Source organism: Lampetra planeri, chromosome 15 (assembly GCF_965212315.1).
Source record: "Lampetra planeri chromosome 15, kcLamPlan1.2.h2, whole genome shotgun sequence".
Lineage (NCBI taxonomy): Eukaryota > Metazoa > Chordata > Hyperoartia > Petromyzontiformes > Petromyzontidae > Lampetra > Lampetra planeri.
The window spans coordinates 9,690,235-9,704,178 of record NC_136121.1 but is presented as its reverse complement, the minus strand read 5'-3'; the positions used below and the strand labels follow the sequence as shown (position 1 = coordinate 9,704,178).

General features: G+C 52.6%; 1 protein-coding gene across 4 annotated transcripts in view; it reads right to left on the bottom strand.

Annotated features, from left to right (window-relative positions):
- LOC144722700 (arf-GAP with Rho-GAP domain, ANK repeat and PH domain-containing protein 1-like) overlaps positions 1 to 13,944 on the bottom strand; it is a 76,955-nt gene continuing 63,011 nt past the window's right edge. The window contains exons 27-36 of one of the 4 annotated variants that reach the window (XM_078601022.1): positions 13,333 to 13,413; positions 12,072 to 12,186; positions 11,135 to 11,251; positions 10,359 to 10,504; positions 9,684 to 9,766; positions 9,202 to 9,237; positions 8,375 to 8,438; positions 7,082 to 7,231; positions 5,296 to 5,345; positions 2,947 to 3,033 (exon numbers count right to left, since the gene is read on the bottom strand). In XM_078601022.1, the coding sequence (XP_078457148.1) occupies positions 5,334 to 5,345; positions 7,082 to 7,231; positions 8,375 to 8,438; positions 9,202 to 9,237; positions 9,684 to 9,766; positions 10,359 to 10,504; positions 11,135 to 11,251; positions 12,072 to 12,186; positions 13,333 to 13,413 (804 nt within the window). In that variant the 3' untranslated portion in view covers positions 2,947 to 3,033; positions 5,296 to 5,333. Of the gene's footprint in view, positions 3,034 to 3,128; positions 5,346 to 7,081; positions 7,232 to 8,374; positions 8,439 to 9,201; positions 9,238 to 9,683; positions 9,767 to 10,358; positions 10,505 to 11,134; positions 11,705 to 12,071; positions 12,187 to 13,332; positions 13,414 to 13,944 lie in introns of those variants that run through there. The other 3 variants (XM_078601021.1, XM_078601023.1, XM_078601025.1) reach the window with 3 other exon arrangements.

The following is a 13,944-nucleotide window of genomic DNA, read 5'->3' as shown; positions in this document are numbered from 1 at the left end:
TCGATTTTTTTGTGTCGTTTTATTGACTTTCGTAGAAAAGAAAATGGGAGGAAGGGGGCATTACACAGAGAAGAAAAACGTCACGGCGATCACGAAAGAAATGATCTTTTAAGCATTACAAAATGGTGCAAAAGCCTCTTAAAAAAACGGTAAAAAAGCGAGCATATTTAGTACAGTATTAAACACGTCGGGGAAACAACGACAGTATTAACAAGTTTTACATTTTTTACATAAAACCCTCACTCCACAGCAATAGACTATGCTACAATCAGCATACTTGCATACGTGCAGATTTTTCATCCGACGTAAGTTCATGGCCACAACCAAGTGCCAGACGACTTGAACCCATCTCAGCTTATTGGCAAAACAAATTGTAATGGAACACGTTTTGCCTACTCACCGTTGCGTCGGCGAGTGGGCGTTCGGTTTGGTGGAGGAGTCCTCGCTGGACAGTGGCCTCTGCTGCCACTCTCGGCCCCAATGTTCAGGATGGCACCGCCACGGCAGACGGCACGTGGCAGCACGATCATTGTAACTTTGCCCTCCATTGCCTACGCTGCCCGGCACACCATATTGTACCGCTCGTCTCCTGTTTCGCCGTGTTTTACTGTTCGCCGTGTTATTGTCTGTTACCGATAAGCGTTTGCCAGCGGTCATTATTTGGGGCCAAACTGGCCTTGATTGTTTTGCTCCGTGATAAATGAAAAGCCACGTGGCCATAGCGAGGGCCCCTGATTCGTATAAAATGTACTTCTAATATATCCAGGCAAGTCTCACCGAGTGTCAAAATACTATTTTTTTCCCGTAAGTTCCTGCTACATTGGGATCTTTGGCCATTAACAAAAGAACCCAATTATCCATCCACTCAGGAAAAGACACACAGAGTCCTAAGAGTCTTTGTTAGGAGTGTCCTGCTACATTGGGCTGTTTGGCCAACACCAATGAATGTTTTAGCTCTGGGAGGAAACTCGAGAATCTGGAGCAATCCCACGCAAAACAGGGGGGGGGGGGGGAGAGAACATCCAAACTCCACAGAGAAAGGCACCTGGAGTCAGGAATTGAACCCAGGTTCCCCCCTTGCTGTGTCAACACTGCACCAACCCTGCAGCGTAGGGACCAAAGCACCCTAACGAGAGGGTAACGAGCACTCGAACGCTCCGCGCAGAATGGTGTAACCCTGTGCGACCAAAACAACGAGAATTACGAACTAAATTCCAGACACTTTTTTTTTCTTCAAAAGTGCCACCTGTTTGGGCGACGACCTTCATCGCCAGGGAGAGATGGGCAAGTTCCATGCAGCAGCAGCGGCGTCGGTGTTATTTCTCTTAATAAATTGACGAGTGGAGTGGTGGCGCAGTGGTGGGGAGGGGCACTGCGGTGTTTGCGCGCACCCGACAACCTCAATTGACTGGCCACGGGTAACATCGGTGGACGGTGATGGAGCGCGCGAACGTCAGCGCGGGGCGGATTACGGTGGGCCGAGCGTGACACTGGCCACGCTCAATGCCTCGTGTGACGTGCCGGCCCTTAGCAGGTGCCCGCTAACAGCACTCTATAATTATGCCACGTGGCTGTGTGCGGGGGAGGGGGGATTCTTTGTCTTTTTTTGTGTGCACCTAAAACAGGCGAATGGGCGACGTTTCTCCGTGTGCCCCAACGGGAAGGCCACCTTTACAAAATCCACGCTGACCGGCACGGCGAAGTATGGTCACGTTAACTAACCGCGGAGAGTCAAGGCACGATATCGAACGCCACGCAATGCGGAGGAAACTTCACAGCACTGCAGCATTAACCGGGGACTGCTTGAACCTTCCACCGCTGGAGGTGCATCTGCAACAGACACCGCTATTGTGACAGCACTGCATGTTATTTTTTTCTCGTACAAAAATGCATCGCTTGCTGCCGTTCTGCTGCACAGAAGCGACGCGTGCTTTTCGTTCCGGCTCACAACAGTGTCTTGAGATGCACACCCGCAGCATTGAAAGAAAATACCTCGCAACGCATCCGACGGGAGAACAACGCCGCTGACTGCTCCCGCAAGAAAAAGGCCGTGGGGCCACACTTTCATTGTCCTGGGCGTCGACGTTCGAATGCGTCCTGCAATGGCGTCGCTTGGACGACCAGACGACGGCCGCCGAGTGCGGCGCGGGGAAGCCACCACGAGGCGTCGTTGCCTCGCGACGTCTCAGGAGCCGCGCAGTGCCGAGGGCGGTGCTGCGAGGTGAAGAGGACGAAGCCGGATCGTTGAAAAAAAAACACAACAAGGGAGAGGAGCCGAAGTACGGACCCGCCGCTTGGGCGCGGACGGCGCCGTCACGCCTCGCTGCTCTCCACGGTCTCCAGGTCCACGGCCTGCTTGAGGAACGAGCTCAGCTCGTGCATCACGTTAAAGTGCAAGTTCTTCTTCTGGGCGGTGACCGGGTCGATCGCAAACTGACCATCGAGCTTCACGGAAACATGTCTCTCCACCCTCGGTCCCGCGGCCTGAGGCCACACGGGGCTGAACGGCTCGACGGAGGGCGTCTGGGCCGCGACCGCCGGCCTTTGTCCAGGCCCCGCGCCCGCCGGCTGCGCGGATGGCGCGGGGGCGACGGGCGTCGCGTGCGGGCCCTGCTGCGGCGACTTCCTCGCGAGCTGCTGCCGCGGTTTCGGCGTGGGGGGCGCCTGCTGAGCCGGCTCCGGGGTCACCGGCGAGGCCCGGCCCGCCTGGCGCGGCTCGCTCGACGCCGAACACTTGAGCTGCTGCGGCTGCTCCAGGCTCGGCACGAGCACCTTGTGCTGCGGGCGCAGGCCCGGCGGCGTTGGCGGGGACGGGGCCGGGGAGGCCGCCACCTGCACCTGGCCTTGACGGCAGGATGGCGGCAGCAGTGGAGCGTGGGTTGCGCTGGCGGCCACCTGGTCCTGACGGGAGGGAGGCGTGAGGGCCGCGCGGGGCTCGGGGAGCGCGGCGGCCTTGCCGTTCTCTTGAGGCCACGGTGCGGCCAGGGCGGGGTCGTCCAGCTCGGGCCTCCTCTCGTCCGCAGTTGGGTCCTCCTGAGAAAAACAAAAAAAAACATTAAAAGTTTGAGTTGAAAAATTATATTTCCATTTATCTGTTATTATTACAGGGAGATTTTGTATTCCCCCCCCCCCCCCCCCCCCACAATCTCGTTTCAATTGTGCCATCGATGCCATCGGCCATGAGATGAGGTGACAATTTGCATCGCTCGCAGAGCGTTGTGATATCTCCTTCAACAGATAATGGTCTGTAAGAAGGAGATTTCACATAACTAATTCTGAGATCCTTTAAAGTGAACCCCTTTCTCTGCAGACCAGGGGGCACCACACTCTCCCACACGCTCTGTTGCAGAGAAATGTCCACTGCATAACCGTCTAATATTTTTTCAGATTTGTCAGAGCCTGAATGTCGTTAAATTACGGTGAAAAAAAATGTTGCAATCATTGGCGACCGAGCTGAGGACTATCAACTCACTGCTACACTTAAAAACCCGGTCCAAATCACGGGTGTCTGAACCCCGGATTCGAACCAAGGACCTCCGCAGTGGCCTGGGCCCCTCTGAGCCACCTTCTCTTGTCTCCCTTGCAAGACGAGCGGACACAGCTGAGGACAAACAACCGTGAGACAAATGCAAAAAACAGCAGCAATGTTAAGTACTCTTAGTTTTTTCGGTAAAGTCACGTAGGCAAAAAATGAAATTAAAATTAATAAAAGTAATAATAGAAATAAAATAATAAAAATCACGACGTTTCGGAGGCAACACAAGTCTCCGTCATCAGGTGGGACCGTCACAGCTAGATTGTGACGGTCCCACCTGATACAGCAAATCTAGATTTGCTGTAATTTCATTTTTTGCCTACGTGACTTTACCGAAAAAACTAAGAGTATGAATCCTTGCAGTCACGAACGCTTCAAATCTAGAAGCAATGTTAAGATTTGGGTTATGTAATTTCTTTGTTATTAGGGAACGTCTCTCTGTTAGGGATGGCTGAAGCAGTAAGTACAAGCTTGCGGGCTCATGCACTGCCAAGCACGCAGTTTCACTTCCACGCAATTTGCCTTGCAAACACCGGGTCGGCAAAAGTGCAAGGGCCCACTCCGTGTGCCCTTGCTGCGGGAATACTCCGAAATCAACATTGCACATTTACGCAGTCAGAGCCAGCAGGAGGTTTAACGACAGCACACGCGGTGGCAAGGGCCGTACACGGCGGTTATTGTCAGGCATGTGGAGTGCTCGTTTTAAACTACGGCGAGTGTAAGGGGGGCAGGACCACGCGCACAGCAAATTAAGTGGAGGCAGAGAAATGCACGAACGTGGACGCAGGCCACAAGCGAAGAGAAGCGTGGAGAAGCGGAGGAGAAGCGCAGCGCTACGGCACAAGAACAGCGCAGTGACGACGCAGCTCCATGCAACGAGTCAAATTTTTTTTTTTAAATCAGTAACCATTTTTATGTCATGCAACCTACAACTCCCCGATGGAGGCCGCTGTCCGAGAGCCCTGACATTTGCTGCGTTCCCAACGCCCACTAAAGAGTCGGCTGTCTCGGTCCGTGGACCGGGACGGTGGGCCCAGTCCGGGTTGCTGTGGCAGATTTGTCCACCAAGCGAGCTTTAACCGGGCCACGCGTTTCTCTTAGGTTCACTTCAGATCCACGTTTTTATATACACACACATATCTATATATAAATATTGTGAATAATGAAAACAAAAATAATGACTTTTGATTTAAAGCTTTCGTGACTGCAGGGATTCATATTCTTGGTTCTTTCGGTAAAGTCACGTAGAAGGGAAATAATAAATTAATATAAATATAAAACATTAACAATTCTCATGACGTTTCGACTGCAACACAAGCAATCATCATCTGTGGATTTCACACCTGACGTTTCGACTGCAACACAAGCAATCATCATCATGTGGATTTCACACCTGATGATGATTGCTTGTGTTGCAGTCGGAACGTCGTCAGAATTGTTATTGTTTAATATTCATATTATTTTATTATTTCCCTTCTACGTGACTTTACCGAAAGAACCAATAATATAAAAATAATGACATTGCAATGGGGTGTACAGTAACCCAGCCCACATGCACGTCAATCTGTGAACATTTTTGAAAGGTCACGGTCGCTTTCCCTCCACCCGCAGGCGCAAACGGAGGGAAGTTGGCCCAGCCCGCAGAACCACGAGACTGTTTAAGGGTCCATGGAAAAGCAGCAATTTGTAAATAAACCTCGGGCAGGGAGGGGCTGGTGCCGGGGCAGACGGAATCACTTCGGGTCAAAGGTTACATTTACCTGTGTGGGTCACCGAGCTCAGAGCTGTGCTGTGCTTCTCAGAGCAGGCTCTGAAATGATAATCGTAAATCTTGACTTAAAGCTTTCGTGACTGCAGGAATTCATATTCCTTGGGTCTCTCGGTAAAGTCACGTAGATAGGTTCAAAGAAAATAACAAAAAATATCCAAAAAACGATGTTTCGATCGCTTGCGTTGCGATCGAAACGTCATAGTTTTTTTTGTTATTTTCTTTGAACCCATCTACGTGACTTTACCAAAAGACCCAAAGAATATGATGCTCGTAACCACTGAGCCGCGGTGGCAAGATGTTCTCTCCCTCGCCTGGTACGCAGGAAGTCGTGGGTTCGATCCCGACACCTGTATATTTGGAGTTTGCATGTTTTCACCTGTGGGTCGCGTGGATTTTTCTCCGGGGACTCCAGCTTGTCCCCTCCACATTTAGAATCAACATTGGCGTTTAGAGTATTTGGCTGCTATAAATTTCCACGTGATAAGCCACTTCGTTGAGCTATCGTTTGTGATTGCCAGGTTGATTATGAGAAAGAGCTTCGTAGCTCAGTGGGCCTTTTTACCTGGTCAAATAAAATAGTAATTTTTATTTACTTTAACTGTGCCGGGCCGTTTTCTTTGCTGATGAGAACGCTTGAAGATATAAAAAAGTTCAACAAAAACATACCGAGAGACAAAACGCTGACAGGACTTGTGAAGAAGCGAAACATTTTGGAAGGAAAGTACGATAAATGACAAGGAGACCCTCGAGAATTCAAACGGAGCAAGGATGATGACCGACTGGAGGCTGGAGGGAGAGTTGGGGATATCGGGGGGACTGCCACTGTGAACTCCGTCGTGGTATTTTTCCTCACCACCTCGCCAAAGCCAACGTTTCTGAAACTCCATCCCATACACACGTGTTCCCGAGCACACCGGTTTACATCTCGAGTACCACGGAAGGAGCCGGGCGATTGATTTCGCGAAGTGGAGGTCGTCGATTTGGATTTAGCCGGAGCTCGTGCGGGTGCGCATGCGTACGTGCGTCAACGACTCCAAAATAGGAAGGGTCAAGTGATGATTAGGTTGCGTGCGGCATGTGACAACGATTTGTATTTCAACGCGAGTCGAGCTGGGAAGGTGAGCGACAGCCTCCCTGGGGTGCCACCTACGCTGCTGAATGTCCGCGAATAATGCAGCAGCGGCGCACAGCACGCAGGCACAGCACGCAGGCACAGCACGCATAGTACGCACAGCACGCAGAGACAGTACGCAGACCCAGTACGCAGGTGAGTCAAAAGTCGTCCGTCCATCTCCGTGCATACGTGTGCGTTCGGTGCATTTGTACGTGCAGTCATGCACGTACACATGTGTCTGACGAGCGGCGGTGTAGCGGTTAGCGCACCGTGCTATAAACCCCTACCGATTCCCGCTCACGGTCAACTGAACCGGTCCTGGGCCTCCCCTAGATTGACTCAGATTAGTAACTTGGGCGGGGTGTAAACATAGCCACTGGGAAGACAAACGCGGCCGGGCGTAGTGCTGGCCACCCACCCCCTCGTGTGCCATGCAGGCGGTCTTCATAGGTCCTCGCTAACAGCACTTGCCCCGAGAGTCTGTCAAGCCCATACGGGGGGTGTGGGGGGGGGAATCTTTGTCTTTGTGACGTGTGCACACACGTTCGTCGCGTGCGTGCATACGTGCAGTCGTGTGCGTGGTGTGTGCGTGGTGTGTGCGTGGTGTGTGCGCGTTTGGTGCGTGCGAGCGTGCGATCAATCGTGTGGGCAATCGCCGTACAGGCTCCTTGAAGGCCATGCTGTTGGTGAGCGTCAGCCGGTGCAAATCGCTGCCCCGCAGGGGGATGAGAACCTGGCTGCCAAGCTTCTGGGTCGTGGAGGAGGTGCGGCTGCGGGTGTCGCCGTCGGGAGGCCACACGTCGCCCTTGTGCTGCCGGTGGTAGAGAGGCGCGTGGGATGGGATGGGGTGGTGTGGGGGGGGGGGTCAGGCGGGCACGGGAGAGAGCGCAGTGAGAATTGAGAGGAATCCGGAACGATTTGATGACCCGCGTATATGGCTATACAATTCTAAAGCTGCTTGGTTCCTGTCCATGGCTGACATCAGTCGTGAGTGGTACGCCTTTATCCATTGGTCGATTGAGAATGAATTTGTATTTACATTGTTTTTATTTTAACCCATAACAGCTGGAGAGTTGCTTTGTTTTGCTTCTGTCATTTCGGTGATCAGGGTCACACTCGTAAAATGAGGCTCTTTGAGCTCTCAACTGGGTTGAAAAAAAATCAACTTGACCTCACCTGGACTCACCGGAGCACTTTGTTGCAATCCGGTGTTTCTTATCCAGTTTCATATGAGGTGGGATGTAACAATGAATGCAATGACTCACTCACTCCATCAAAGCACTCTGCACAAAAGCGAATTTTCTGGACAATGATATGTCGTGGGTGATCAAGTCGACATGTTATTCTCGCTCGTAAAGACGAGGCGAGATGTTTATGACCTCGCTTGGTATCCAGGAGATCGTGGGTTCAATCCCAACCCGGACACCTGCTGTACATTTGGAGTGTGTATGTTCTTCCCATAATTGAGATTTGAAGTTTTCGTGACTGCAAGGATCTATACCCTTTGGTTCTTTCGGTAAAGTGACGTAGGTGGGAAAAAAAAAAGAATGTATTTTTATATTTTATTTTTATTTTTTCACCTACGTGACTTTACCGAAAGAACCAAAGAGTATCTTCCCATAGTTGCCTGGGTTTTTTTGTGGGTCCTCTGGTTTTTCCCTCCACATTTAGAATCATGCGTTTAAGAGTATTTGGCTGCTATAAGTTTCCACGTAATAAGCCATACCTCCAATTAGCATGGTCGGCTACGTGTGGTGTGAAAGAAGTTCAACATACATTGAAAACAATAGACATTCATACTTTATCGGGCAACCATTTGTGGCCAGGTTGCTTCTGAAAAAGAGCTGTATAGCCCAGTGGGCCTTTTCTGGCAAATGACGAACAGTTTAGTAAAATAAAAAAAATTGTTTATAGTTTTAGTTAAAGGACACCGACTCAGAATGGCTCCCGGTACCTTCAAGTTGAGCATGGTGGCCAGGCAGTCGCACTGCTCCTGGTGGCTCTCGAAGCACAGAAACCTGGCGCGGAAACAAACGGCCCCACGTACAAAATAAAATAAAAATTCACCAATATTCACGTCCACATTCGTGGCGCTCGCCAACAAACGTTTGGCCAGCGTCGAGCGGCACGCGCACGGGGGAACACGCGCACAGTGGAGTAACGTGACGAGCACGCGGGAACAGCAGCTGTACGGATACTTGCCCAAAACGATCATCTCTACCTATAACCCGCTTCCACTGCTCCTCTAAAACAATCGCCATCTCTTCTCCCCGAGTCCATCCGACACTGCTGCCACTCCCTGCCCCTTGCCCCTCAGCGATGACCAGGCCTACCCCAACCCCTGTCAGCTACCTCTACCTCTACCACTACCCCTACCCACCACCCCTACCCCTACCTACACCCCAAACCCTTCCCTTAACCTTTCCCACATGTTCTCCTATCACCGTAACTACACCACTGCTATTAATAACCCCCACACTTCGTCTCAAACCACGATCATTTGACGTACAATTTCATAACTGCTGTAAAGCACCTTGGGATAAAGGCGCTCTATAAACCTGGATAAGATAGTAAATGACGACGGAGGGTAAACAGCTTGGGGAAGCCTTCATCCAGCAGTGGACAGATCACGGCCTACGATGATGAACAGCGTCGCCGAGAAACCCGTGATGTCATCGTAACGACAGCCTCGCCCCCCCCATGGAACGAGTCTCGTCCCGTGCACTTGCGAAGGCGGGATGACCCGCGGGGGTGCAAGGGTTAGAGGTGTGCCGCACTCACCACCGCTGTTTGTCTTGCACCAGGGTCAGCCCGAAACTGCGACACAGAATACAAAATAATAATAAAACAATAAACACGCGCAACAAAAAGCAAGGAATAAAACGCACTAACACACGCGTGGAATTCTGGGATGGCTTCCCGATGCGCGCGTTTGAAATAAGCCACTTCCATGAGCTATCACGTACTCTTAGGTTTTTTCGGTAAAGTCACGTAGGTAAAAAATAAATAATAATAAAAATAACAATAAATAGAAAAAATAATAGCTATCACGTGCGGCCAAGTCGCCACTGCAAAAGAGCTGATGTCTCAGCTGGGCTTCAGCTGGTAAAATAACATAGTTGAGTAAGTTATTGAAGCCACTTTAGAGGGAGTTACATTGCAGGGACCGTGTCTCATGAGAGCATCACAATGACAGCGTACGTGAACGTACAATTGGGGACACTATACAACTTGTGAGTGAAATGACAATGAGGAGGGGCCACCTCGTGGGAGGTTTCAGCTTCCTCCGAATTCCCAGGAACGTCTTCACCGTCTGCAGGCTCCAATCCCTCTCCGCCTTGTTGGTCTGACGATGGAAAGCGCGCGCGCGCACACACACACGATCGATTAACATCTCGAAAACCTCGCGCAGAATTTCAAAGAAAGTGTCAAAGCGACAACGGCGATGACAATGTAACCGCCTTGCAGTTGTGCGTGGTGGGCCCAGCCCTTCGTCATCCACGAGGGTGGTGAGAGCGAGAGAGCAGAACGGCAGATCGCGTCGTGAATCCTTCAGCCTGACATTTGTCGAAAGCAGTGTGGTTCTTGACCTTTACTGCGGCCTTGCACCCCTTTGGTTCTCAATCGTAACAAAAAATGTTTCATAACTACACAGGGTTTGATGAAATAAAGTAGCTGTTGTACTTAAGTGCCCGTGCTTAATTTGTGTTTCGATTATTTTCCTTCAAAAAAAAAATCTCGCCATGTCCCGCACCGCCAGAAAGGGCATCTCGCACCCCCAGGTTGAGAAGAACCACCGCTCTAAAGATTCGCTACCATTGGCTGTATCGCGCAGCCACCCGAGTTATTGTATGTGCCTCCTCCCGCCCCCGACTCCGTCATTAAACGAGGAGGCCACGCCGTTGGGCGGCTGCTGTCTGCCCGTCGCCACGGCTCACCTTCCTGTCCTTGAAAACGAGCACCCTCCCGGCGCAGAGAGCCATGAAGCGCTCATTGAACTTGGCGGTCTGCGGGAGCAGAGCGTGGAGGCTGCGCTCCTCCCGGAAGCGCACGGGGCCCTGCCACTCCTTCTTGTCGCGCCCTTCTACACACGGAGAGCACCGGGCGGGGGGGGGGGGGGCGGGGGGTATTGAAGAGGGGGGGGGGGGAGATAAGGAGGGGTGGGATGAGGGGGGCGATGAGGGGGTAGAGGGTTAGGGGGGATGAGGGGGGGGGGAATGAGGGGAATGAGAGGGATGAATAGGGATTAAGAGGGATTGGGAGAGCGGGGAGTAGAGTGTTTGTTTTAGGCCGAGGCTTCGTCTCATCGACGATGACAACAACCTGTGGGTTTTGAGTCGATGCTTGGGGCTGTAGATTCCTTTCTCTTCGTCTAGATCGCAGAATCAATCATACGCATGCACACGGAGTCCGCCCTTCGTTGTTCAGAGTTGGTCATTCTCGAGTGAATAATAAAAATGAAATGAATGAAATGTAACACCGGGAAATGAATGAAATTCAACACTGGCAGGGAGGACCGAGATGGAGCAGCGGAGATGGCAGAGGTCAGAGAAGAAGTCAAGAGGAGAGGTCGGCGGGGGGGGGCGGGTGTCAGGGGCGCGGGCAATTTCTCGCTCGCAAGCCGAGCCCACGGTGATGGAGGCCGGAGAGTTGAGCAGACGGAGCCAGGGCCAATGCAGCAGAGGGGAGGAGGAGGCGTTGGACACGGCCTCACCGAGGTGGCGCCTCATCCCGTCGAGGTCGGCGTGCCTCTTCACCAGGAGGTAGTTCTCCTGCGGATCCGGGTGGAACAGAAGCTCCAGGACCCTCTCCTTGTAGTGCAGCGGCCGCTCTGCGGGCACGCGGAGGGAAGGCGAGGGTCAGAGGTCGCAAACGGGTTTTGATTCCTTACCCGTACCCGTACCCGGCCGCACCAGGGTCGCAAACGGGTACCCGTACCCGTACCCGGCTGTACCCGTACCCGGCCGGGTACGGGTAGGGTACGGGTATCGGGTACCTGATTGCGACCTCTGGGATGAAGCCATGTTGCCGGCGCGGGTGGGTTGATTCTAGGAACTTGAATTGTGAGAAGAGACAAGACGTTGGGAAATGAGTGACAAACAGTTACTCACCAGTGACTCACGGCCTACCTGTACCCATACCCGGCCGCACCAGGGTCGCAAACGGGTACCCTTACCCGGCCGATCGGGTAGGGTACGGGTATCGGGTACCCGGTTGCGACCTCTGGCGAGGATCGCTCGTCTGTCCCGACCCGACCGTTGGGGCGAGAGGTGTTCGCGAGCACCTGCGAAGGACGACAGGCTCACACGAAGCGGGGTGGGGCGGCCAGCAGCACGCACTGCCGCCTTTGTCTCCCCCCCCCCCCCCCAGTGTCTACGTTGACACGTCGCACCAGGTACTCATTTGAGGCTGAGTCGACTTAGGGGAGGCCCGGGATATTCGTCACTGGTGTTGGCCATGAATGGGAATCAAACTCGGGTTGCCGGGTTCATAGCGCAGTGCGTCAACTGCTACGCTACCGCTCCCCGTAGACGCACGAACGCACGGACGCACGCACATGAATCGTCCAAAAGTTCGCGTGTGGGAACGATTTTAAATCTAGAAATTTGTATTGGATGAACAACAATAATATTGACAGCGGGAGGACTCACCCAGCTCCCCAGACACCTCGAACACGGCCATCGCAGAGTCCTTGTGCTGCAGCTGTCCCCCCCTGAGGTCGAGCACCTCCAGGAGCAGCTCCTGTGCCGTCATGAGCCCCGACACCTGGGGAACAACACGAGCCAAACATACAGCCGTGAACCAGACTGGAAGGGCGTTTGCTGTTCGCGAGCACCTATGAAGTGTCGGAACGGTACACGAGAGGGTCGGTGTTCAGGCACCACACCTCGCCTCCTTTGTCTCCCCCAGTGGCGATGTTCATTATACACCCACACCGGGAACTCATTTGAGGCTGAGTCGACCTAGGGGAGGCCCGAGACCGGTTCAGATAATCGTCACTGGTGTTGGCCGTGAGCGGGAATCGAACTCGGATTCCCGGGTTCATAGTGCAGCGTAGTTCTAACACATACACGCACACACAACACATACACGCACACACACACACACGCACACACACACGCACAACACATAGACGCACACACATAACACATACACGCACACACAAGAGCACATACATGCACACACACAATTGCACAACACATACGCCGCACAATGCATAGACGCACACAGGCAAGTATGAACCCTCAGGTCCCACGGCCATGCAGCACTCCGAGAGAGAGAAGTGAACGTGATTGACAGGATTTGAACTTGCATCCCTTTCTGACTGCGAGCCGTACGCTCTACCCACTGACACGGGACAGCGCAAGTAGGACACACTTTACATGTGCGCCACCGTACGTATGCACGTAGACTTTATTCTTCTTGGTTCTTTCGGTAAAGTCACGTAGAATGGAAATAATAAAATAATAAAAAAACATTATAAAATAATTCTCACGACGTTTCGGCCACAACGCAAGCAGCCGTCTTCAGGTGAAGACTCTGTCTTATCGACAGACCTGTTCTACGTGACTTTACCGAAAGAACCAAGAAGATGAATCCCTGCAGTCACGAAAGCTTTAAATCGAAATGTAGACTTTATTATTAACATTTTCTTCAAACACTTGCTCAAGTTACGCAGTGCATGTGCATAATAAAAAATGCTCTGGCCAGGTGGAACAGACGTAGTGCGAGTGATCACATCGGTCAACCCAGGTCTGCCTTAGTCTTGACCTTAGTCAACCCGGGTTAACCAAGGCAGAAAATGTAGCCAACAGTGCAGCAATAACAGATCGTCGTGCACCGCCCTCTGCCACCAGTGCAGGCTCTGCATTCACGCGCACCCCGTGTCGCGCGGGACGCGTCCATGCGCACCTTGAGGCTGATGCAGGTGTCCGTGCTCTTCCTCTCAAAATAAACCGAGACGATCAAATTCCCAGCTTGAGCGGAAGGTGGCTGTAAAACAAAAACAACAACGAAATGACGACTTGCGTACATTTAATCAAGCAGCAGCAGTAGCTAAGTTTCGACGGCAGACAAAAACTCGACTTTGTCGGAGGGCACCGACCTGGCTCAGTGGGTGCACCGGGCTCACGTCGGCCCAATCTATCCCCACATTAGGGGTCTGAGACCTGGGACCTTGCCGGGCTCAACTCCTGACCTATTCGAAAACCTGTGAGGCGCCAGACTGACCGACCGACCGATCCGGGGACCGTTGGGCGGTGGTGACACGGCCATGGCCGCGGGGCGTTCGTTCGGATTCGAGCTTCGTGGCTCGAATCCGGTGGGCCGCCCCGGTTATTCCCAACCGTGAGGTGCTACGCGCCGCCTGCTTCGCGGTGGAACGTCGAAAATGCAGTGACGTCATTCGAAATGGGTCGGCCATTGTGTGCCGGAGTCACGGTCCAAATTTGACACGTCTGAAAACATTGCCCACAAATTACTCGATTGGGACCGCGCACGGCAATCGTCGTCCCCCAGCTGTGA